Here is a 27,080-nt window from a genome sequence, read left to right as displayed (position 1 = left end):
ACACGTGGCTATACAAAATAGGGGATAACACCCGAAAGTGTAAAACTGGTTATGTGCAACTACCACAAGTTTTGGCCTCTCCGATTATAAAATTTTGTTTAGGATAATCAACACTAGGCTTAAATCAGGGATTTCAGAAATCATCACGAGCACTCAGATGCATGGAATTCCAAACCGAGCGGCAAGTTTTAACCTGTTCCTCTTGAAGGACTTAATAGAGCTAATAACCTGCAAAAACCAATCCATGACATTACTTTCATCGACCTAACAAAAGCATTTAAAAGCATCAGCCATGAGTACCTATTCAACATCTTAGTCGGGCAGTCTCGGGCAACTGGTAGTTAATACGTACCAGAATGCATCGGCTACATTGCTTATTAATGGATGTCTGTCGAACCCTATCAAGATTCAGTGAGGTGGTTAAACAAGGGTGCCCCTTAAGCCCATTTCTTTTTTGCTAGCCTTAGAACCACTTCTTTTCAGGACAAGAAAAGCGAATGAGATCCAGGGGAATTGATATTCCCAACTACAAAGAGCAAATTAAAGTCGTTGCCTATGAACATCCTATTTACGCTGCATAACAATATATCAATTCTCAACACCATGAAAATAGTAGAGGAGTTTTCGGAAGCCAGGGGTCTAAAAATCAACTGAAACAAAACTAAGCTGCAGGTTTATGGAAAATAAGGGAAATCCGGTATGGAATAACGACAACATTAGTATCCATTGAGTATCTGGTTATTACCTTTTCGGACCGCCCCGTACTTCCCCTGATAAGCTAGAGAACAACATAGCTAACATCATTAAAGTCTGGGATGAGGCAATTTGAGTCTAATTGCTAAGGCGATTGTATTTAAAACAATCATCATTCCACAACGTCAGTACGTGGCTAACATTACATACATTACAGAAGAAGCACATGTGTACAAGAGCCTTCTTAGATTCTTCTGGAAGGTATTTTACCCAGAAGCCAAAACAGGAGTGTTACAACTGCCGCAGGAAAGGGGAGGTTATGGATTACCGGTGCCTCGCCTGTAATGTATCACAAACAGCTTTCTTACAATCAGAAAAAGCTTGCACTTGAAACATCAGTGCGCGCAACTATTGCAGTACTTCTTGGGATACAATCTTAGACTTTTCAGCTTTCCCGAACCCAACAGCCCCAAGACGGAGATATCCCAGATTTACTATAAAGATGCATGCCAGCTGATCCGAATAATGAAAGAAGCAGGAATCAACATCTTAGAGGAGCCTTCTGGGAAAAAATGTTACAACAAGATCCTGCAGCTTTTAAGGCCGAAGAGCCAGACTTTGCAGTGAATAATAATATCCTTTTCACCAACATCATGCGAAGTAGGAATTACCCAAAAAGGAAGGATCTAGCGTGGTGCGTAGCACTCGGTAAATTACCTACCAACGCTAACAGATGGAGATACACTGGATATGGAGATCCATATTGCCCAGCATGTCCGCTACTGGACCCCACAGAACACGCTTTCATACAGTGTCCAGTAGCAAAACGAATACACCCTCTGTCCAAAAAGAAACCGAACCTTTGATAGAAAATAAAACACAGGCCAATTATAATTATTCAAATCATTTATTTCAATCAATATACTATCCCTCAGCTTGGATACAGCGTTTGGCACGGTCAATTAATTCGTTAAATAATTTTTTTATGACGGTTTTTTTGGATACTGTTGAAAGTAATGGTTCCTGCCGCTTGAACGTTTTCAATGGTGTTGTATCGCAAATGCTAATGAAGTTGGGGGAAGATAAAGAAGTCACAGGGTGCTAAATAAGGTGAATACGTCGAGTGATCCAACACACAAACTTGGTTTTTGCTCAAAAATTGTCTCACAATGTTCGATCGATGAGATGGTGCAAATTGTGAATTCAAAAAAATATCGAATTCAATTTACGATGGCCCAAACTCTCGGTCCAAATGTTGTGCACAGTTGAATTTGGAACCCTCACTTCATCTTCAATCAATCTTACTGACGATTTCGGTTTTTCTTTGACGACCTCATGTACTTTTTGGATGTTAACTTCGATCAGTACAGTTTTTTGGACTGCCCGACTTTTCGTTGTCCGAAAGAGTACGGAATAAGCATTCATCACGGTATCATTTTCGAAGCATTTGATGCGTTTCGGTAAAACTTTTACCAAGTTTAACACAATCGCAGTTCTCTGTTTGAAACTCATTTTGCGACCGTTCGTGTAAACGCACTGTCACTCTTGGCACTATTACTCGGCTTCTAATGAAACAAATGTCATAAACAGTTGACACAACACTAAAGAAGGTTGTCGTTTTCGACAACAAAATGATACAACAGGTGGCGCCACTAGTTTCTTCTATTTTCGAAAAGTTTGGTTTCTTTTTTGACAGAGGGTGTAGGGGAGAAGCCGAGTAAAGGAACGAAGTTTGCGCATTTACGACGGAACAAATATTGTATTTGCAATTCCTAAAGCCGGTAAAGAGGTCTGATAAATTTAAAATCCTCCTCATTAATGAATTGAAATTCCATATATGGAAAGTGAGAAAAAAATGTTTTACTTTCTATTATGAGAAGAACGTGCAAGAGGCAATCGTTGTAATCCTCAGAATGTTTTATGGGTTCGTTCGTAGATTCTTAACAGTTTTAGAAGAAAATTTTAGGGAGCGACAAATATGGTGCTGTGTACGTTAAGTGGTGATGAACTTTAAATTCTGCCTGCTAATGTTTTAGCGAAACGGACATCCATATGTGGAACGACTGTGAAAGTGCATAGCACACTAAAGACAACTCAGTAAAACATGCAAGTTAATAAAATGATGTTCACTTAGTTTCTTCCAGCAAAACAAGAACGAACTTAAAAGCGGCCAGTTAAGGGACTACGATAGTCAGTTCAAGACGTAAGTAGGATAAACCAGAACTAAGTGAATCACCTAAAGAAGACAGTTTACCGGTTCCAGAGTAATGTAACGCAGAATTAAGTATAGGTAACCAAGAACCTTTACTACCCAACGAAACTCGCGCTTTATCAGAGAAAAGTTTGTGCATTCGTTTTTCCTCGATTTTAATATTTGTGTGTTATTTGATTTTTAGTAGATTGGACATGAAAATGGCAGTTTCAAGACTTATAGTTCTCATATTCGCAAGCTTTGCTCTTATTTCTATGTTGCTTGCTAAGTTACAGAACATTGTTCACGTAGATGAGATGTCAGCTGGAGATAGGGCAGATTTGGTCGCTGATGCAAATATTTTCCCTTCTGATAGTCTGCACCACCTCGTCTGGTTTATGCAGGTTGGGGATGTTACACTGCCATTTTGTAATTCAGCAAATTAGTATGTATTTAGGTCTTTAGGTCTTTTTATGTAAAATTCCAAATTCGTTTCGAGTAGCTTGCAAAAAAAAAAAAAAAAAAAGATTTAATTACATAGGTGCCTCATTATATTGAAAAAAAAAAAAAGTGAATTTCTCGTGTCTATCGAAAAACCTCCATAGGACAGATTATCCTCAATGAAAACGGGGAATTTCCATCCTACTTTGCACTAAAGTGTCAAGTGGGACAAATAGCCTTTTTTTTTTCTTTCAGAGTTTAACAGAAAATATATTTTCTGTTAATATTATATATAATATTATAATACACCTAAGTTACAATGAATTAATATTGAAAACTATATAATTATTTAATATCTAATCATAATGAAGAGCCAAAGGCTTCAATTCGGCGACATGAACTTATTTAAATTAAGGGATATTATATTATATCCCATATTGTTTCTTAGCCGAATACGAAACTCAGAGAGTTTCATGCCGAATATAGAAACTATATAAAGTTCTGCGATTCCAAGCGTAAGCAAATACCTGGATAGAGCAGCAACTGACCCTTGAAAGTAGTGCAAGCTGAGGCAACTCATAGAAAGGGTGGAACAAGCTCCAATCACTATTCTTGATATTTACCCATAATGCGAACTTAACTCCTAGGAGCTGTATTATTGTTCAACATTATGAGAGAAGGTCACTACCCAGACCGATTTCGACCTTTTTTTGAGGTCTCATCAGTGAGTAGGTAGACTAAGTTAATACCAAGTTTGTAGTGAACAGAACTTACATCCCTTCTATGAGAATTGCCAAGAGGTGTCCTATTAAATTACTAATTATAATGAAGAGCCAAAGGCTTCAATTCGGCGACATGAACTTTTTTAAGTTAAGGGATATTATATTATATTCCATATTGTTTCTTAGCTGAATAAGAAACTCGGAGAGTTTCATGACGAATATAGAAACTATATAAAGTTCGGCGATTCCAAGCGTAAGCTTAGAATTGCCGTAAGCACACACTACCTTCAAGGGTCAGTTGCTACTCTATCCAGGTATTTTCTTACGCTTGGAATCACAGAACTTTATATAGTTTCTATATTCGGCATGAAACTCTGAGTTTGGTATTCGGCTAAGAAACTATGGGATATAATATAATATCCCTTAACTTAAATAAGTTCATGTTGCCGAATTGAAGCCTTTGGCTCTTCATTATAATTAGTAATTTAATAGGACACCTCTTGGCAATTCTCATAGAAGGGATGTATGTTCTGTTCGCCGCAAACTTGGTATTAACTTGGTCTACCTACTCACTGATGAGACCTCAAAAAAGGTCGAAACCGGTCTGGGTTTCTCTCTTCTCTCATCATGTTGAACAATAATACAGCTCCTAGGAGTTAAGTTCACATTATGGGTAAATATCAAGAATAGTGATTGGAGCTTGCTCCACCCTTTCTATGAGTTGCCTCAGCTTGCACTACCTTCAAGGGTCAGTTGCTGCTCTATCCAGGTATTTGCTTACGCTTGGAATCGCCAAACTTTATATAGTTTCTATATTCGACATGAAACTCTCTGAGTTTCTTATTTGGCTAAGAAACAATATGGGATATAATATAATATCCCTTAACTTAAATAAATTTAATATCTAATTGTAATTAAATATATTTAATTACTTATGATATATTTAAGTTAGTTTAATAATTAGTACTTAAAAATATCTGTCTGGAGTTCTGGTTAAAGTGCTAGAGAGGTTAGTTTGGACCAAGATTCAGAATTGGGTTGACAACAGAAAAATACTCTTTGATGGTTAGCATGGGTGTGTTAAGGGAAGATTGTATTTTAGCAATCTGCTTGCTTATAATAATTTAGTTTAATCCTTTATCCAAGTGTAAGCAAACAAAGTTTGCCTAAGTATCTTCAGGACTGAGACAACTCGTGGTAAAGGTGGACCAAGCTCTCATCACTCCTTGTCTCAGTATCTCCCATAATGCAAAGCACATCTCCTTGCAGACATGTATAATGCTATGCATTAAGGGAAGGGCCACTACTGAGACCGGTTTCGACATTTATTGAGGTCTCGTCAGTTGGAACTAGATCCAGAAGTGGTGATTTTGAGGTAGAAGCAATAGAGAAGTAATATTTACCTATACGAGTTGCCAAAAAGTGTACCCCCTTATTATTAAATTATTCTGGATTTAGAGAAAAAAAAAACTTCCAACAAAAAAAAAATTACAAATGCATTGGATAAGGGTGATGCATATCCAGTAATATGTTTAGATTTTGCAAAGGCCTTTGATAATTTGCAACATAAGCTGGTAATTAGATTAGAATGGATGGGACTAGACAGTAGATTAGTGTGCTGGATTGGCTAAACATCAGCAAGATGTCTATGGAGGAGCAATATCTGAGAAGAGGAACGTTAATAGTGGTGTACCGAAAGGGTATGTTTTGGGTCCATTGCTGTTTAATCTGTATGTGAATGATATTGGGAGATGTTTGATATGCAGTTGTTTGCAGGTGATGCAATGTTGCGGGGGGAAGGGAGGTGACCTTTTAATAGTAAAGCGGATCCCTTGGCTTTGTAAGAGCACTTGAATGCACTGGCTGCATGTGTGGGTTGTCAATTTAATGTTGCGGAGTATATGATTTTGAAATTTGGGAAGCAAAGATGGGATGTACAGTATATATACAATTGGTATCAGTATCTTGGTAGAGGAGGGGAGATGAAAGATCTGTGAGCGATAGTTATTATTATTGTATTAGCACCTTCATGGAATCTGAAGACTCATCATGGGACACTCAAACTATCACTTGATTCACACAATCTATCATACCTCTCCTTGAACCCATTAACAGACAAAACACTCACAAATGACCTGACTGGTAACTTAAAATTTCAGGAATGTATTGCTAAAATTGGGAGGACAGCATAGTGGATGATGGGAATAATGTGGAGGGCACTGATGTAAAAATAAGGAGGTTTTGGTTCTGTTGTATAAGGCTTTGATCAAGGCACATATGGATTATTGTACATCGGTTTGGTCACCTGGTTTTTAAAGAGATAATGTATTGGATAGGTCCAGAGATGATTAAGGTGGTTTCTGGTCTCTGGAATATTTGAGTATAAAGACAGATTGAGAAAATGCAATTTACAGAAATTGTTGGATAAGTGGAGGAGGGAATAGGGGGGGGATATGATTGAGATATAATCTGGTAAGGTTTTATGATTGAGATTAAATCTGGTGAACATATTTAAGATTCAGTATGATAAATGGTGTGTGCCCCAGTGGGACCTCTTTAATGAGTCTTTTAACTCCATGAAGATTTTATAATTCTTCATTTATAGTTCTCTGAGACAATTATATAATAAAATATAATTGACTGAGTATTGTACTCAAGTTACTTTTTGGTAATCATGTGACCTAGACCTGTATCTTAGTATTTTCTCAGAGATTAAATCAGAATTAACCTCAGGTCATTGCTGGAGAAAGCAGCTTTGATATGGCAGATAAGAGTGCTAAATCAAATCTAAAACTTCAGCCACCAAGATCTTAGAGTCTGTAAGAATATGTTGTTGTTGTTGTTGTGAGCCTTGTAGTGTGTTTTTAAAAATTTTTGTTATGTTCTCTGAGTGGCCAAAAATATTATATCTTCAACCATGGTTCAGGTCATCATGAACAATAAAGGACATTATAAACTGGGTGTGTGGAAGGCTATTTATTAGCTGAAGGGCTGAAACTATATGTGAATACATTGGGAATATTCTCAGACGAATGCAGATTCTTGCAAAGGTTGTGCTCATACAAATTTGGGGTTAAGTAGCAACTCTGTTAGGATCTGGATCATTTCTGTGGTTAATCACAATGATGAAGCAGCAAAAGTAAAATCATAAAGGCAATGACTTTGATCAACAAGGCTAGATCTGCACATGTTGTTGAAGACATTATATCAACAACCACTTGATTGTGCCATTAGTTGACTCGACTCTACAAAGCATAATGTTTGATCTCTATAGAAAAGAGTATTGCCAGAGAATCCAACATCCTTATGAGAATTGGATTGTATCAGTGTTGAATGGAAAGCCACAGGTGCTCAAGAATACTAGCATTTCCTAATCAATGACAATGGAACTTAGCAGACAGTATTATAACAATTGCCACAAACCAGGCATTTAAATATTTTGTTTTGCAGCATCTCCATGGAGTACTCAATCATTGTGAGAGACACAAACTATTAACACTATCACACCTTTTTTGAAACTATTAACAGACAAAGCACTCACAACTGTCTCAGGCAACCCATTTCATTCATTGACACTCTCCATTCGAAAAATTTAGTCCTTGAGTCCTTGTTAATCACAATTACCCAACTTCCAGGGATGATCTCTTGTTGGGTCCCCTTTAGCAAGTGCTGAAACATTTCTCCCTGCATCCTTCCTGTAAAAAACCTTTAACTTAAATATTTCTATCATATCTCCTTTTTTTTCGCTTATCAACCAACTTTTGCAATCTACAAACCCTCATAGGGAGATTTCCACAGTCTACTTACCATCTTGGTCTCTTGGCTCTGGATACTCTCTGCCACTTCTCATTCCCAAGAAACCCACACCTGAGCACAGTTATCCAGATGTGGTTGTATTAAGGCTTTATAAAGAGGAATGATAAATCCCTTATCTCTGCTTGTGTATTCGTCAATAACCAAGTAATTCTGTGTGCTACTCTGCCGAGTTTAACAATATGCCCTGTATTCTTCAGCTCTCTATTTACTATCATCTCCAAATCCCTGGTTTAATCAGTTTCCTTTCCTGGAGTACAGTTCCCAGAATGTTATACACAGCTTGCAATCTTTGTATCCCAAAATGCATAACTTCACACTTTTTCACATTGAATTCATTATATCTTGCCTACACTGTCAGCCTGTTTAAATCACTTTGCGAGCTCTGCACATCATAAAATGTATAGCTTGCAATTAGCTATTATCACTTTAATTAGCTATTACCATACTTATTGCATCATCAGCAAACTGAATATCTCTATTCAAATTCAAATTATTTCTTATATCATTTATGCACAAATTAAGCACCAGAGGTCCAAGCTCAGAGTCCTATGGCACACCACCGATTACCTGCTTTCTCCTAGATTCTGCTCCTTCATATACTAATTATTTGGTATTTGTCCATCAGCCACCCTTTTATCCATATCATTAGTTTCCTATCTATCTCCACTCCAGTACTTTTATCACCACTCCTGAGATACTAATTGGTCTGTAATTTGCTACCACAGACTTAGATCTTCCTTTATGCAAAGGAATTATTTTACCTGCCTACTGTCTTGGGACTTTGGCAGAGCTGAGACTTAAACAGCTTAGTCAAAGGCATTGCCAGCTCCTCTATGTTCTTGTAAAATGCATGGTGATATTGCATTCAATAGCACACCTGTATTTATATTCAGATTCTGCAATATACTAGTTACTTCCAGTTCTTCAACCTTTGTTCTCAGATCAGTCTCTGTCATAACAATATTTTCACTTGGATGATATACTCTTGCAAAATGATCGCTCAGTAGCTCAACAATTTCATTTTCTTAGTTTTCTCTCTACCATCTTCACTCGTTAAAGTTATCCTTCTGTAGTCACTCTTCCTCCTACTTGCCAGATACCAAAAAAACATCTTGGGGATTTCCTTTTCGTTTTTTGGCTAATTTTCTCTCATGATTCGAATTTGACTTCCTTCCCATGCTAGTCACCTTGCATGTCTGATGCTTATATATTGTTTGAGTTAACTGGTCACCTTTCGCCTTATATACCCTCTGCAACATTTTCTTTGTTTGCATCTCATGCTTAATGATACTACTCATCCATCCAACTCTTATTCAATTTACTCTGAGTTTTGGTATTCATCTCCACTTAAATTAGGAGGCAGTTTCAAGCATTACCATGGCATAAAGATTTGAAAGAGAAGGATGTTCACAGTGCATGGAGGGGAGAGACAGATACCCCCCCCCCCTTGAAGTTTGAAGCAGTACAATGGCATAGAGATTTATAAGAGAAGGATGTTCACAGTGCATTGGGGGTGAGGGGTTCAGTCAAGGGTTATCTGTCATCCCATGCACTGTGAACATCCTTCTCTTGTAAATCTTTATGCCATGGTAGTGGTTCAAACTGCCTCTTTATTTAAATGGAGATGAATTTCATTGCCCAGCTACCCAGCTTATTGGAGGCCTGAAGTTGCTTGGCAAAAGTTCTATGTTTGGTTTCTAGAGCAGGGTTTCCAGACTATGTAAAAAAAATAGATTAAAAACACACACACACACACAATATATATAAATAGAAAAAATCCTTGGCCCACCTACGTTACCAAATGTTCTATAGGTTTGCAAATAATTTTTTATGGTTGGAAGAAAAATAAATAAAAAAAAGACTTATCATAGTCACTTGCCTTGTAATTACATGTATATCCCCTTCTTAACTGGAATTTTTGTTTTGCTACTTCCCAAGTCAAGATCACATGGTCACTTCCCCATTTGGTGGCAATGTAGCCACCTTAGTTATGGGCAGATCTTCTGATCGTATAGGAAGTTTCAACAGTTGTATCCCAAGTCCCAACCATCATATTCTGCTTTAAGTAATTGTCTCTCTCAATAAGTGTATAAATTTCATTTCCTTCATGCTATGGAAGCTCTCTAATCTGCTGGTGCATGTCTTCCACATCATTCCTGGCCTATAACAGCAACCAGTTTTATATTTTGTCCTATTAGCATCAATCTCTCACCAAATTGACTCAAAAGAACTGCTATCTGCATGACTCACTCCTACTCTTGTTGGCTGCAGTTCATCTGGTATCATCAGCAGTATGCCACTCCCTGTCCTGTCTGCTGTCCTCCCTGAAAATACTAAGTCCATCACATTCTATCCCTGTAACTACATCATCTGCTGTTAGACAAGTCTCACTAATTGCTATAAATTTAGAGATTGCATTAAGTGATGTCAAAACTTCTCCATCTTGTTCCTGATACTTCTGGCATTAGTATATAAGAACTGCAGCATTTCTCATGTCTATTATCAGTCTTCTTAAACTGTGGGTTCCATATCTGAATGTGGGGTCTCAAAAAATTTGGCAACATTAAAAGGTTTCAGAACCTGCAACGAACAAAAATTAATTCAAAATCAAACCCGTAATGAATCCGAGGTGTTTCTGGCAGTGCTTGCCTGTGTTGCATCGTGCTACTTCACTGCAGCCTTGGATCTGAACATACAACATGCACGCTTTGCACTGTGCATGCCATTATGCCACGCAATGCCAACGAACACTGCCAGAAACTCCTCAGCTCAGATTTGAGACTATTGTATTGGGTAAAATGTAAATGGTAAAATTATGTATACTAAAGAATTGTTTTAAAATAAATTTCTTTTCATTTATTATCAGTAAATAAATGCTTGATACAATAGCTATTTTATATACCTGGGATCGCATAAAAATTTCTCGAGTGAAAAGAGGTCGCGAGTTGAAAAAGTTTAAGAAGCTCTGGTCTATATCATCCCAAATTTCTTTAGATTTCCTGACTGCACTTCCATCATCTGTGATCAAAGCTCTCTCTAGATACCTGACTCTTAATCCACTTAAGTGCAGTCCATCAGCATCATATAAATTTTTACCTCCATCAAATTTAGCTCATGTTCCACAAACCCTAGATCATTTCTTCTCAACTATTGATTTATTAACTATCATTGCCTTCCTTCTCAGTTCACCTCTATCATAGTGTTCCAGCAGAATCACAAACTTTATCTTCTCTGGTCTTCTTTTTTGCTTCCTCCTATAACCCTTTAACATTCTCTCTCATACAATACTTCTCACCTATCAGGTCATTGATTCCTGTTAAAACAGTCAATTCCTTTTGCCTTCTCTTTCTGCATTGTAAACAGCATTACTAATGTTATTAATTTTTGCACCAGGGAAACAAGATTTTGTAGCACTTTGTGAAATACTCTCCTTATAGAATTGCCATAAAAAATTATCTGCCTATGGTATTTCTGTCATTTATTCATGGTGTTCTTTTTGGATTCATACCTTTTTCTTTTCTGATTTCAGCTAATCTCTTCACTGTGCTCATCTAACCATGCCACACTTGTCAGGGAAGAAATCCAAGTGGATTTCTTCCCCTAACAAGTGTGCAAGTGTATTTTTAAGGACATATTGCAGCCAAGTTTGTAATACAGAGACAATAAGTCCTCAACCAGTTCCTTGTAGTTTTCTGGCCTGACATTATTGAGGAATTTAGTTGACACCAAACGAAATGCACCCGAAGCTTTTTCCTCATCACCCTGTAGTAGGTTGTTGTACATCTCGTCAATGAAGCGTTCTTGTATCTGAGGACCTACAAAAACTCTTTTAATTTTTGCTTCACTGAATTGAGGGAATTTGTCTGCCAGGTCCTTGAAAGTTGATCCAGTCTAGTCCATGGCTTTGAAGTTTTTTACCAGACCGAGTTTGTGTAGTAGAATTGTGCCTTTCTGCTAGTGCTGGGTGTTGCATTTTCTTCTCTCTGACCTTCAGAGATTTTCTCACGAGCCAGGAAATGCGCCAAGTCCTTGCTCAGCTGTTCCATTCACACAAAAAACAGCAGTACTTCTTATATCACAGCTGCAGACCCATCAACACAGAGATGCCAGCTGCACTTGCCACATTGAAGACAGTCCAACAGTTGTTTTAGGTTGTTGTAGGTTTCTTTCAGAGGTTTGGGAATGGGAAGTCCCTTTACCATGCAGAACTGATCAGAGAGCAGATGATATATTCGGGTACACTATTATCCGTTTCTTTTTCCTAGTGATGCCTCTCAAAACAGGTGGTACCATGCAGAAGTAGCAGTCATTTGTGTGATTGCTTGGCTCCCTCCAAACCATAGGAACAGAACAGCATCGACACTTTACTGCCTTTCAGCCACTTCGGAAGATTTTTAGCACACTTACTGCAGCACGTGTGGGGCCCAAGCCTTGTCCTGGTTCCCAATCTTGCATCCAAAATCAAGCTGATATGCCCTTTTCATAACCAAGTGATGGCCTTTTTCTGGCTTGAAACATCAATTCTTTGGCGTAAATGACACCCTTAAATGGGAGAGTAGCCCAGAAGTCGCACAAACACTTGCTCACCTACAAGACCACCTTACACTAATGATTGCATCATCTTACAATAGCAATGTCATGACTCAACTGCATTGCATCAGTCAATGATACAATTGCTCCTAGGGGTGTTGTACATGATTGGCTGATGCAATATGTTGCAGTCAGGAGATTGAAATACAGCATTGTCAAATGGAAGTTTTTTCACTTGGTTATATAATAAATTAAAGATACCAAGAAATTATATATTTGGTTTAATCCTTTATCCAAGTGTAAGCAAACAAATTTTGTGCCTGAACTATTTTCAGGACTTGGGCAACATATATAGGAGTTGATAACTTCATATCACTTGCCTTAGTATTCAAGTTGCACCAGTCCTGAAAATACTTCAGGTGCAAACTTTGTTTGCTTACACTTGGATAAAGGATTAAACCAAGTATATAATTTCTTGATATCTTTTAATTTATAGCATTGTCAAATAATACCTATCTATGCAATGCTGACTGAGTCTTTCCTAAGAGCCATTTTCATGTTCAACACATCAAAATTAGTAAAGAATTGCTATTTTAATTTCAGAGGCAAATTATGTGTTGTCCATTGTTATCAAAATATCATTAAATCAATATTAAAACAATGCCTTAGCAACACCACAGATGGCTTTATTTGAATTATGGGTGTAGAGAAGACTGGAGAATCCCATGGACTGCAAGAAAGACCAATAAGAAAGTTTTAGAGAATATAAAGCAGATTGCTCCTTGGAGGTGATGATTGCAGATTGCTAAAGAGGTGATGACGACTCCAAAGTACATCAACTTCATTTGATGTACTTTGGAGATATTATGCAAACTGATGATTCATTGGAAAAGGCAGTTATGTTGGGGGAAGCCCACAAAAGAGTTGGATGGATAATATAAAAGAACTTACCAACTAGAACTTACAATTGCTTAAAGAAAGGACAAGAGGCCGAGTGGGATGAAGAGCCTTTGTTCACACGATATTCGAAAATGACCTAAATGGCACATTAACAACAAGCAGATTTTAAAAAACTCGCCTACTTTTAATAAATATGGTTGTAATAAATTTCCCAAGATATGGGAAACTTTAATTATTAGGCCTCCTGCTGAACATCTAAAGCTAGCCAACAACACCTATAGAGGGTGCTCCTCATACAAATTTAGTCTTCATATAGTCTAATTTCGTTTGTTCCACTTATTGTTTCTTGTGTGTTTGTGTGTGTGATTACAATTTGCAACATTATATTCCTGAAGATGTCTCTGCGACAGATCAAGTATTGAAGCAATTAAACCTGCTGTTTAATTATCTTTTTTTATGCAATAGTTATTCCATTAAATTGTTTCAGTAATAGAATACCATGAGTTGGAAAAATCAAAAACCGAAGGAATGGAAAGAAGGTAAGATAGTGCTGTCGCATAAGAGCGGTAGCAGACTGGAAGTGTCTAATTATAGGCCAGTTTGTGTGTCATCGGTAGTTGTTAAGGTCTTAGAGAAAAGAAATTAGTGAGGGACTATATACAGCATTGAGCAGACAAGGGTAATGTTATCTGTGAGAATCAACATGGATTTGTTGTTAAGGGGTGCTCTTGCTTTAGTAATAAGATTAACTTTTATAATAAAGTTACAAGAGCATTTGATGAGGGAAAGGCATATACTGCCTTTTTTTTTTTTTTTTTGGATTTTGCAAAGACATTTGACAGATTGTCACATGATAAGCTGATATTTAAGTTGCAGTGCATGGGTTTAAATGAAGGGTTAGTCAACTGGATTTAGGATTGGCTGTCTGATAGGTATCAGAGTTGTGTATGGTGGGGCAATATCAAGGAAACAGAAGGTTACAAGTGGGATTACTGGGTCCTGTATATTGTTCAACCTTTATATTAATGACATTGTCATTGGATTGCAAGGGGATATTCAGTTGGTTGTATATGATGTGAAGCTTAGAAGGGTTATCAGTAATAGTGCAGATGTGGCAGTCCTGGAAGAGGATTTGAATAAACTATACAGGTGGGTAAATTAATGGGGGGGGTCAGTTTAATGCAGCAAAATGAAAAGTCTTGAAGTTTGGGATACATCGATTGGACGATTTGAGGAGCTGTACTGGAGGAAGAAGGGGAGACGAGATCTGGGGATGATGATTGTTAGAAAACTGAAATTCATGGAGTATATTGCAAAGGTGGTGAAGGTAACCCAGAGTATTGCTGCAATACTTAGAAGGAAGCATGTAGAAAGGCATCCATGGACATCTTACATGCGAGTCAGATCAAAGACTGAAAGGTGAGTATTAAAGAGCGATGTGGATATAAGAAACAGATGGAGAATATACTTTGAAGGGCTTTTGAATGAAGAAAGCGCAAGGATTCAGAGAAGATGGGCAGCCTTATGAGGGGTTAGTGCAGAACATTAGTAGAGTGGAAGTGAAGGAGGCCATAAAGCAGTTGAAGAATGGAAAATTGGTATGCCCCTGACAGGATCCCATTGGAGGCATGAAGGCACTGGAGGAAGAGGGAATTGACCTGCTGTGGGACCCGTTAATAAAAGTTTGTCAACAGGAAAATATACCCTAGGAATAGAGGGAAAGTACTTTTGTCCCTCATCTACAAGAGTAAAGGGAGATGCATAAGACTGTAATTTAATTCTTACAGTCTTGTGCATTCCTCTTATAGAGGAATAAATTTGATGTCCCACACACAATAAAAATCCTAGAAAGAGTTTTTGATGGAAGACTGAGGAAGGATGTGGAGATTGTAAAGGAGCAATTTGGCTTCATGCTTGGTCGATCAATGACAGATGCTATCTTTGGGTTACAGCAGATGATGGAAAAGTTTAGAGAGAAGCAACGTGAGCTACATCTGGTATTTATTGATCTGGAGAAAGCATATGATAGAGTGCCAATGCAAGACGTCTGGAGGTGTCTGAGGGAAAAGATACCAGAGAAATATGTCAGGCTGGTGCAGGAGATGTACAGAAATGTGAAGACGAGTTCGGACCTGCCTGGGAGAGACAGAAATTTTCAAGTTTCAGTTGGCTTGCATCAGGGGTCAGCATTAAGTCTGTTCCTGTTTAATATTGTGATAGAGGTGGTGACATAGGAGGTGAGAGAAGATGCAACTTGGACTTGTTGTATGCGGATGACATCGTGCTGTGTGCATAATCAAGAGAAGAAGTGGCAGCTAAACTGGAAAGTACTGGAAGAGAGAGAGAGAGGTATGAGACTGAGCAGAAGTAAATGTGTTGCAAAGTGATTTAACCCGGAGACAGATCTGGAGCTAGAAGGTCAGTGACTTTAGATACTTAGGTTCAACAGTGAAAGAGGATGGAGAGCTCGAGAAGGAAGTGGGATGCAGGATGGAGGAACTTGACAGGGAGAGATTGCTGGAGTGCTATGTGATAAGAGGGTACTGATCAATCTAAAAGACAAAATCTACAAGACAGTAGTGAGACCAGCTATGATGTATGCTATGGAAACTGTGGCCCTGTGGAAAAATAACATCAGCAGGATGCGGAGGTAGCAGAGATGAGAATGCTTAGGTTGATGTGCAGTGTGACCAGAAAGGATCATCTGAGAAATGAATATGTAAAGGGAAACGGTGAAAGTTATGAACTTTGGCAAACAGATACAGAAGGCAAGGTTGAGATGGTTTGGTCATGTGATGAGGATGAGTATGTGGGAAGAAAGGTCATGCAGATGGATGGGCAGGGGAGAGGAAGTGCAGGCAGCCAAAGAAGAGATGAGGGGAGATGGTGGAGGAGGGCTTGAGGATGAAGAACTTGGATGTGGTTACAACCCAAGATAGGAGGATGTGGAGGAGACTCACTACAAACAGTGACCCTATTTAAATGGGATAGGCTGCAGAAGAAGTACTTTTTAAATCTACTAATCTTTTTCTATCTCCTATAAAGGGAATAAACATAGACCATCAGATCTGTTAGGACAATGAAGTAAGGTTTCACACATTTCCTCTTGAGTTTTCCTCCATCTTTATTTTTCTTTTCATTAAATTATATTATGAGTGTAAACCAGCATCTAAGCCTAAATACTCGTTAACATTGATATTGTATCTGGGTCTTGCTCTCCCATTGATGAGACCTCAATATAGGTTGAAATCAGTTCTGGTTAGTGATCCTTGCGATTATGTTTTTGTATTATGTGATACTGTGAAAATTGATGTGAAGTCTACCACTTCTGTATACAAGTAGACTAGTCATGAAAATGAAGTATACAGACATACTCCAGTCATACAATAGGTTAAGTTTCAGCCACTATCATATAGCAAATTTTGTTGTATAGTGAATTACTACTGCCTTAAACAAATTTTTTTTTCTTTTTAACTTGTAGATGCATGTAATGTTTTAATAACATTTTTAAGCGGTCATATCTGCATAAATGATGTATATAAAGTATTTACATCAGATGCGCAAACCAAAAAAAATTACAATAATTTTTGCAAATGAAAAAGTTATTCTGAAGTACTTGGATTAACAGAACATGCCAACTAGTTTGGTCATCAATCTACAGAAGTTTTTCAATTTTGGCAAAAAGATTTTCACATTTACAGATAACTAGCATTAATTAGTTAGCAGTTATCACTAAGAACTATCTTTGTTTGTAACAACTAAATTTAATAATTATAAACATTATTTAATGTAATATGCATATTCTTGTATTCACTGGAAGCAACAGCACCCTAATTTTGAATTTTATCTACCATTATTAACAGTAAAATTAAACAGTTCATAATTCATAGTGAAACACCAATACACAGATGTACTAAGCAATAGCATTGTAAACAAACAGTTCACAAAAACTGCACATTGATTCATGATAGTGTTACTAAAACTATCATTTGAGTTAATGCAGTGTTATATAAATGAGCATTGATCATAATTAAAAAGCATTGTATATGAGTGGTTCATCATAAAGTGAAGCATCATAAGGCAGAGTATTACTGTATTATATTTTATAACCTAGCAAATAAACTATATAATAGATGCTAATTTCAGTGATAGAGCAATGTTGCTTATGCTAGTTTCTTCAATATATTGCATTACTTTTGGAATATGTAATATTATAAGTCATAAATCTTTCATATACAATTTGAAATTATTTAATTTTTTGAATCATTGTGTCATTCATCTTGTTTGCTTATTTGTGTTGCCATTGTATATCCTGGAATATATGAATAGTAGTTTGGTACTGAATGTACACATATTTGCCACTGAATTAAAAAAAAACCTTTATAGAGATGTAGACATCACTTATGTAGTATATATGCAAAATACTTGGTCATGAGCATCACCACATGTTTTAGGCAACTATCAATGCTGTTGGTCAGTAATTGTCAATAGTATTGATCACAATGGGAAAAAAACGAGTATCTTTTGGAGTTTGATGAAAGGCTTACTATGGAAACTCATCTGGCTGGAGAGACAACTTTGAAATCAGCAGAGCTGACTGGTTTCTCAAAAAGTGAGATATCCTGGGTGCTTAATCAGTTGAAAAATAATCCACATTGCTTGTCTAAGAGGCATCGCTGTGGTCCTGAGAAAGTCCATCAGGAACGAGATTTAATGCTTCTCAATTTAAAGAAGCATTAAATGCTTCATTAAATTGAAGCATTTAATGAAAGCTGTTCCTGACTCATATCTCGCTGAATTATCTGCAGGGAATTGAAGAGGAATTGATATTGGCATTTTGCATGCCTATACAGAAGGCACTGATATTTGCAAAGTTTCTAATTCAGTGGCCAGTATGTGTAGAACAGTACTGAAATGTTAATATTTTTTAACACAGTATCTTATCTGTTACAGGTATCAGATTTGCATCTTAGTTTATTTCAAGATCCCAGTCGTGGCCCTGATTTCAAACATTTTTGTTCAGAAACAGTTTCTACAGTAAAACCCTCTGTTGTTCTTGCCACAGGTATTCAGAAACTTTTTTCTACTTTAATTGAATTTGGAACTTTCTTAGTTAATACATAGGATATAGAATTTCTGATTCCCTCTCCCAACCTTTGTGCAAGAGCTAAGCCAGAAAATGATAAGAATAATAAAGTTGGATGTAAGATAAATGAAAGCAAGAGCTAAGCCAGAAAATGATAAGAATAATAAAGTTGGATGTAAGATAAATGAAAGTGAACTAAGCTTGTATGTCTGCTGTATTTAGTGACACCTGGTACAATTAACAATTGTATTGTTAATAAATCTCAGAAATTTTTAGTTATACAGTATGACCTCACTATTTGAAAGGTCTCCTGAAAAACACATAATGCACACATAAAATTATAGGATAAATAAGATTTTCATCTTTTGTCACCCTCTCCTTTTCTCTTATAGAAATAGTGTTTTTTTTTCACTATATAATTTATGGAAATTACAACGTACTAGGATATACATTAAAATAAATTTAAATATATTTCAATATTTCGGCAACGTCACATTGCCATTTTCAAGAACTTAAGAACAAGACACGTGCACGCAGGTACAATAAAACAGTAAATGAGAAAGAAGTCTGAAGCTATTATTTCTTCTAAAGTCCTGATGGTGCCTTCTAGTGGGCAGTGTTGGTATTCTTGGGCGACTGGGCTGAAGGTCTTCTGATGTAGGTTTCCCAAATTTGAGGAAGTCTCATGCAGCCAAATTTGTTGAGGTTTGGATCATTTCTTAGGGCTGAAATAGATTCCATGAAAAGCCTTTCATATCTGTATTTGCTACGGTGTATTATCCTGGCTTTCTTCCACCGTATTCTATGACAGGTATCCGGTGCATGGTCAGCAAGACCAGAGTAGCTGTATTGGTGAAACCGGATGTAGTCCTCGTGTTCTGAAATTCTGATATTTGCTGCCCTGCCTGTTTGGCCAAAGTAGGACAGCTTACAGCTGCAAGGGACCTGCTATACACCAGGTAGGTCTAGGGGGGGGGGGGGAATTGGTCTTTAGTAGAGCGGATCAGGGACGCCAATTTTTTATATGGTTTGTAACAAGAAGTCAAGTTATGTTTTTTTAGGATTTTTTGTGATTTTTTTCCGAGGTGCCTCGGATATAGGGTATGGTGATGGATTTAGAGTAATCCTTGTTGTGAGGGGGGGGGGGGTTGTGGTTTACTGGTTTCAATATTTTTTGGATTTTTTTTGGGGCGGGTAGCCATTGGCCGAGAAAGTGTCGAGAATGTGGTTTAGTTCTGTGGTTAGGGCATTGTCATTCGAGCAGATAAGTTTAGCCCTGTTGTGTAGTGTCTTAATGACTCCATATTGTTGAGAGGGGGATTGTTGGTGAATGTATCTGCCTGTATGGGTGGGTTTTCTATATACTGAGAAAACCAAGGTTCCATCAGGCTGCAGGTGACTAGTGTGTCTAAGAAAGGAATGCAGTTGTTTTTTTCCTCTTCCAGGGTGAATTTGATTCTGGGGTGTTGGTTGTTTAAGTGTGTTAGGAAGGAGAGGAGTGCATTGGAGCCATCGGAGGAAAAAAACAACTGTATTCCTTTCTTAGACACACACTGGTCACCTGCCAGCCTGATGGAACCTTGGTTTTCTCAGTATATAGAAAACCCACCCATACAGGCAGATACATTCACCAACAATCCCCCTCTCAACAATATGGAGTCATTAAGACACTACACAACAGTGCTAAACTTATCTGCTCGAATGACAATGCCCTAACCACAGAACTAAACCACATTCTCGACACTTTCTCGGCCAATGGCTACCCGCCCCAAAAAAAATCCAAAAAATATTGAAACCAGTAAACCACAACCCCCCCCCCCTCACAACAAGGATTACTCTAAATCCATCACCATACCCTATATCCGAGGCACCTCGGAAAAAAATCACAAAAATCCTAAAAAAACATAACTTGACTTCTTGTTACAAACCATATAAAAAATTGGCGTCCCTGATCCGCTCTACTAAAGACCAATTCCCCCCCCCCCCCCCCCTAGACCTACCTGGTGTATAGCAGGTCCCTTGCAGCTGTAAGCTGTCCTACTTTGGCCAAACAGGCAGGGCAGCAAATATCAGAATTTCAGAACACGAGGACTACATCCGGTTTCACCAATACAGCTACTCTGGTCTTGCTGACCATGCACCGGATACCTGTCATAGAATACGGTGGAAGAAAGCCAGGATAATACACCGTAGCAAATACAGATATGAAAGGCTTTTCATGGAATCTATTTCAGCCCTAAGAAATGATCCAAACCTCAACAAATTTGGCTGCATGAGACTTCCTCAAATTTGGGAAACCTACATCAGAAGACCTTCAGCCCAGTCGCCCAAGAATACCAACACTGCCCACTAGAAGGCACCATCAGGACTTTAGAAGAAATAATAGCTTCAGACTTCTTTCTCATTTACTGTTTTATTGTACCTGCGTGCACGTGTCTTGTTCTTAAGTTCTTGAAAATGGCAATGTGACGTTGCCGAAATATTGAAATATATTTAAATTTATTTTAATGTATATCCTAGTACGTTGTAATTTCCTTAAATTATATAGTGAAAATGCATAACCAATGTCTAAGCCTTTCCACGAGAATTAGAAATACAGGTCTGTGAAAGGCAATGTCCTGGTTTAAGAATTTGTGTGTTCTTGAGTACACAGCATTATTGGTTTATTTGAATTCAGTTTTATTGAAGAATGAGGTGATTTTTTACTTTGGTCTTGTCTTCTGAAGTAAATTTTCCATGATATTCCATATATCCCCGATGGCATGACTTGAAGCAGCACAGCTGACTAATTTCTCAAAAGCTGAGATATCTCTGGTGTTTAATCAGTGGAAAAATAACCCACATATAACCCTTTTTTTTTTTTTTTTTTGAATAAAGTATTAGGTAATTTGACTGATGATATGACATCTGAGGTTGATGATTTTAAGCTAAGATTTATACTTCTTCATTCTTAGTCTTGCCAATCATTGCAAACTGTTGTTCCTTATTTCATTTGCATTCTGTTTGTAACCCCTTTACTATTGCTTTTTTCAGAGCCTGTATGTCTGATGTCTCTGATTAATTGTGCAGTTCATTTCACTTCATTAGTTTTATTCAGGAAAACCTGTAAAATTATCTTTTCAGAGATTCTTCCAGTATGGAATAAGAACAGAATGCTTTGTCGAAAGGAGTTTTGCTAATTCTTTGTTCACCAAAGAATCTTTGGGTAACGTTTTTGTTTAGTGTTGACAGGTGTGTTAACATTCTCATATTGCTTTCATTATTTACATTCCTAATTTTGGCCAATACAAGACATGTTTGCCTTTTTTTTGTAATATGATAGGCGTACTAATATTCCTTCTGTCCAAATGGAAGCCATGCCTTCTGATCCCTTGCTAAGGGCATTGGACAACTGAACTTCCACCTCTCACATCCTGGGCACCACTGTTATTTCGCCCATTCTTGAAGTAACAATGACCAAAGGAAATCGCCTACTACATACTGGAATCCAAGCACCATATGTCTCATTTTGTTAATTAACAAAAAGAAATCGGGTAACTACTAAAACACTTGGATACTAAAACGGCTTCTGGTAATGATGGCATTTCTCCTTTTGTTCTCAAACATTGTGCATCAGAATTAACACACGTCCTGCATCGTCTCTATCATCTACTATACATATTTAGTACTTATCCCAATATATGGAAGCAATATGACATCCATTCTAATCATAAAAAGGAGTGATAAAGTCAATCGTCACTCTATTGACCAATTGCCATCACCCCCATCCTCTTCAGAATTATGGAGAAAGTCATCAATAGATAACTTCTCCACTACTTAGAGTCCCACCAATTAATCAGCAACCACTATTATGAATTCTGCCATTCATAATGGCAGAATTACCCAGTGGTGGGTAATTACATTATCCACCACTGGACCATGGAAAGTTTCAGAGAAACTTGTGCTGTCGCTCTTCACATATCCAAAGCCTTTGACCATGTGTGGCATCATAGCCTGCTTAACAAATTACCATCCTTTGGTCTCCCTGTAAGGTATCCAGCTTTCTGATTGTTCTCTCTTTGAGCTTCACCATCGATACTGGAGTGCCTCAGAGCTCTGTCCTATGAACTACTCTTTTTCTCTTGTTCATAAATGACCTACTTGCGATCACCACTAATCCTATCCACAGATTTGTTGACAATAGTACTCTCCACTCATCCTACTCATTTGGCAAACCATGCTGTACCGATATCCCTGGCCACAAGATCATCTACAACCAGTGCCTTAAACATTGATCTTCATACCCGTCATATACTTCAATGGGGCAAGAACAACCTTGTCATGTTCATTGCCACCAAAACAGTCTTGCCTTTTCTCTTGCACAAGAGATCTCAGCTTACCCCTACCCTTATCTTCAGTAACACACAAATCATCAGACAAAAGCAGATATTTCTGCTTGGACTAACATTTACCTCCAGTCCCTGCATAAACACATCACATCACATCAATAGCCTCCCCAGCATCCATGAAACTAGGTATTCTGTTTTGCTCAAAAGACTATTTTACACCCAACCAACTCCTAACTTTACAAATCTGCCCATGCCTAGAATGCTGCTCACATGTTTGGGGTGGTGGTGGTGCACCTAAAACTTCCCTTAAAATTCTTAACATAATCCAGAGGTGTTCAGTTAGGCTCAAAGATGATTGCTCACTTACAGATTCACTTCAACCTCTATCTGACAGATGCAATGTTTCAGTACTCTCTATTCTACAGGTACTTCCATGGTCACTGCTCCAGTGAATTGGCAAATGTCATTCCTTCACTTTCAGTTGCATCTGTTAATACAAGAGCAGCTACTGCCCAACATCCCTTTACTGTGTACTGCAAATGCACTGAACCTGCTTCTCCTCTTTTATTCCATCTCCCTCTGTCCTCTGAAGAACCTTGATCATGAATTATTTCCAAACAGTTACAACTTGCAGCTCTTTTAAAAAAGAACAAAAAGACATCTATAAATTTCTATCTTAGTCTTCATCTGTATTCCACACATGACATGATGTGCTTATAGGTATCTTGACTGCTCGTTTATGGGATCTATACACACACATATATACTAGGGGACTCTGATGCCTACGACTCCCAATCCCCTGTGTTCCGGACTGGTAGGCTGGTTCTCCTTGAATTCTGATGACTCGAATTTTGAAGACTCGACACTCAGGGTAGCCCCCCTGAGTTTCAAAATGTTTCAATAACTTGACAAAAACGTTACAGCCTACATCTGTTTCAAGCCAACGTCACATCCGTTTCCAATTTTAGCTTATTTTATAGTATAGAGTATGTATGTGTGTGTGTGTGTGTGTGTATATATATATATATAAATAAATAAGGTATTAAGTTATCCTCTTGCCATGATTTTTCCATTTTTTGAGGATCACAATGAATTACAAAGAGTATTAATTGCAAATACAGTGACTCATATTTGTAATTATCAACAGTAAATAATCACCAGCTGTTTTGTGATGCAGTTACCAATTGGTTAGAAATACCAATTGCATTGGTCTCCCCACACCAGTGGACTCGTTACTGCTCTGTAAAACTACGTATAGAGGTTTTAAAATCTGCATGCTACTTCCATACATTTGCAAGTGGTTAAAAGGGTGGGGCACGCGTGCGCGCACACACACACACACACACACACACACACGTGTTATACATAGATAGAGATTAAGTAGTGTAGACATTGGATTACATAGAGTGGAGTGCCCTTCCTAATACACGTTCAGTATGCAATTGGTAGCATGAGTTTTGGAAAGACACACCAGCTGAAGTAGAGTTACCAATAGAAGTTTTGAAATCAGGTGGTGAACTGGTCATGACTGTGTTCAGTAAAATTTATACATCATGCCTGAGAAGAAGAGAATACCAAAAAGTTGCAATAATGCTATCCTTATTATAGTTTTCAAAAAAAGGGAGACAGAGAAAATATTAATAATTACTGTCATATCAGTCTCCTTTCAACAGTACACACAATTTTTGCAAAAATCATTAGCAACAGAATGCAAAATGAACCAGATTTTTGCCAACTTCCAGAACAAACAGGATTTAGAAAAAATTACAGCACTATTTATCATACGCTGTATATGTAATAAGACAAATTAATACCAAAACCCTTTCTGGTATTAATTTGTCTGGTATTTATTGATTTTGAAAAGACATTTGATTCAATCTAAGCATTAGCTATTTTAAAAGCCCTTAAAAATCAAGGATGTTATTTCACCTAAATTATTTACAGCAGCTGAAGAAATTTTTAAAATCCTGGCTTAGAAAAATTGAGAAATTAAAGCTGTATTACTGAGAGGAGACCTCCACATAGCCTTTAAAGGAATGCGGAGAACCGACCAGGGCTTCTGACCTAATGTCCAATCCTCACCTTCTCGTGGTGTACCCTGTTGGGTATCTTCTTTGATACTGAACGAATGAGGATGGGCTGGCAATTTGGGATTTAGCCGACCAAATTGTATTCTTATTGGTTAAACCAAAATAAAAAAAAAATGATGGTACAACATGACAAAATTTCATGCCTACTGGGGCGTCACCCGGTTAAACAAGGCCCTGTTGTTTTCGCCAGGGAACCAGGGCGAACAGCAAAAAGTCAGCTACTGGAACAAATCTGAAAACAAACCCCAACTCAACATCACCAGAGTTAAAGATCGGTGCTATCAACGTAAGAAGCCTGAATGGTAAAGAAATGGAGCTAGCTGAGGAATTAGATAAGTACCAGATTGACATAATAGGGGTGACTGAAACAAAAAAGACCAAAACTGGTGAGATTTTTCTGAGCAATAAATACAAAATTTTATATTCAGGCAATGACAATCATGGAAAAGGAGTAGCCATAGTATTCAACACAAAATACGAGGCTAATCTTCTTGAATGGCAGTCAGTCTCAAGTAGAGTAATGTGGGCAAATATGAGAATGGGTAACTGGACAATGAGACTTATTTGTGCCTATGGTCCCACAGAAGGTTCTACTAAGGTAGAAGGGGAGGAATTTTTTGAGGCTTTAGAAAAAGCAACTGACACAATGAAAAAGGAAAAGTTGGTCCCTGTTGGGGATCTAAATAGCAGAGTAGGAAATGATTGCGAGACATACAAAAATATTTTGGGAAAATTTGGAGAAAAGAGCAAAGCTAATAATAATGGCAAATATCTGTTGGATTTCTGCTCAGGATATGGAGTTATTACTAACACCATGTTCCAACATAAAAATGTGCACAAATTCACATGGAGAGAAGGGCTAGGAATAAGAAAAGTCTCATTGACTATGTTATTGTTGATAGTGATGTTTTCTCCCTGGTGCAGGACACCAGAGTGTACAGAGGATTTGAAATTGGAAGCAATCACTATTTAGTCTTGAGCAGGATAAAATTGAATTTCATATTGAAAAAAATAACATGTAAGAAAGTTTTAAAGCGAATAAAAGTTGAGCAGCTCTCAGATGTGAACTGTAGATTAAAATACAGAAAGATTATTGAAAAGGGAATGAAAGAGTTTGAGAACAGGAATCAAACCGTGGAGATTCAGTGGCAAACTCTGAAGAAAATATTGATTGATTCAGCCAGAGAGGCATGTGGTGAGATTGTCTGCATTGATAGAAAAATCAGAACTCCCTGGTGGACACAGGAAGTTAAAGAGGCAGTGAAGGAAAAGAAGAAAGCATATCAAAAGTTTCTGTCAAATAAGTCAGCTTTTACTCTTACAGAATACAGAGACAAATGTAAGAAAGCTAAACAGTGTGTAAAACTAGCTAAACAAAAGTCATGGGAGGACTTTGGCAAGAATATAGGAAATAAATATCAAGAAGGTGGCAAAATATTCTGGAGGCTGTTGAAGAAGCTTAGGAATGGAGGAAAGGGTGCTGTTAAAGGAGTTAGAGATGATAAAGGTGACATGAAAACAGGAGAAAAAGATATCCTTGAAGTATAGAGTAATTACTTTGAAAAACTGCTAAATGAAACAAGCAGTGATGACAGCACAGTGGTAAAAAACACTGACCAGGCATGCAGTCAGGAATACATATCCATACTTGAAGTAGAAAAAGCCATCAAAGGCTTGAAATGTGGAAAGGCAGCAGGAGTAGATGATATTCGACCAGAAATGCTGAAGTATGGTGGTATAAAAGTCTTACAGTGGCTGCACTGCATAGTTCAGAAAGCCTGGACAGAGGGACGAATTCCCGATGATTGGAGTAGAGCTCTCGTAGTACCCATATATAAAAAGGGAAATAAAACTGAATGTGAGAATTACAGAGGTATTTCCCTACTGAGTGTTCCTGGCAAGATCTATGCAAGTATATTTGAGAAACGGTTGAGAAAAATTGTGGAAGAAAAGCTTGGTGAAGAACAAGCTGGATTCGGGCCAAATAGAGGCTGTCAGGATCAGATCTTCACTTTATGACAAATAGCCGAGAAAGCATGGGAATATAACAAAGATCTGTATTTAAGTTTTGTTGATTTGGAAAAGGCATATAAAAGGCATATGACCAGGTGCCAAGAGAGAAGCTATTCAATATGCCGCAGTTATATGATGTCAATGGGGCATTATATCAAGCAATACTTAGTCTTTATTTGAGTTGTAAGTCAACAGTTAGAATTGAAGGAAGTACAGGAAGATGGTTTAATGTTAAATCTGGTGTGAGACAAGGATGTACATTATCCCCTC

The 27,080-nt window shown here is 37.6% G+C and overlaps 1 protein-coding gene across 3 annotated transcripts in view; it reads left to right on the top strand.

Annotated features, from left to right (window-relative positions):
* The first annotated feature begins 2,414 nt into the window (after positions 1–2,414).
* LOC150101723 (transmembrane protein 62-like) overlaps positions 2,415–27,080 on the top strand; it is a 280,792-nt gene continuing 256,126 nt past the window's right edge. For all 3 annotated transcript variants that reach the window (XM_090400377.1, XM_090400376.1, XM_090400378.1), the window contains exons 1-2: positions 2,415–3,288; positions 18,247–18,358. In XM_090400377.1, coding sequence (XP_090256503.1) covers positions 3,100–3,288; positions 18,247–18,358 — 301 coding nt within the window. In that variant the 5' untranslated portion in view covers positions 2,415–3,099. The remainder of the gene's footprint in view (positions 3,289–18,246; positions 18,359–27,080) is intronic.

Source organism: Typopeltis vanoorti, chromosome 11, assembly GCF_054136105.1.
Source record: "Typopeltis vanoorti isolate ZY-2024b chromosome 11, IOZ_Tvanoo_1.0, whole genome shotgun sequence".
NCBI classification, from domain to species: domain Eukaryota; kingdom Metazoa; phylum Arthropoda; class Arachnida; order Uropygi; family Thelyphonidae; genus Typopeltis; species Typopeltis vanoorti.
This window is presented reverse-complemented; position numbering and strand designations above follow the sequence as displayed.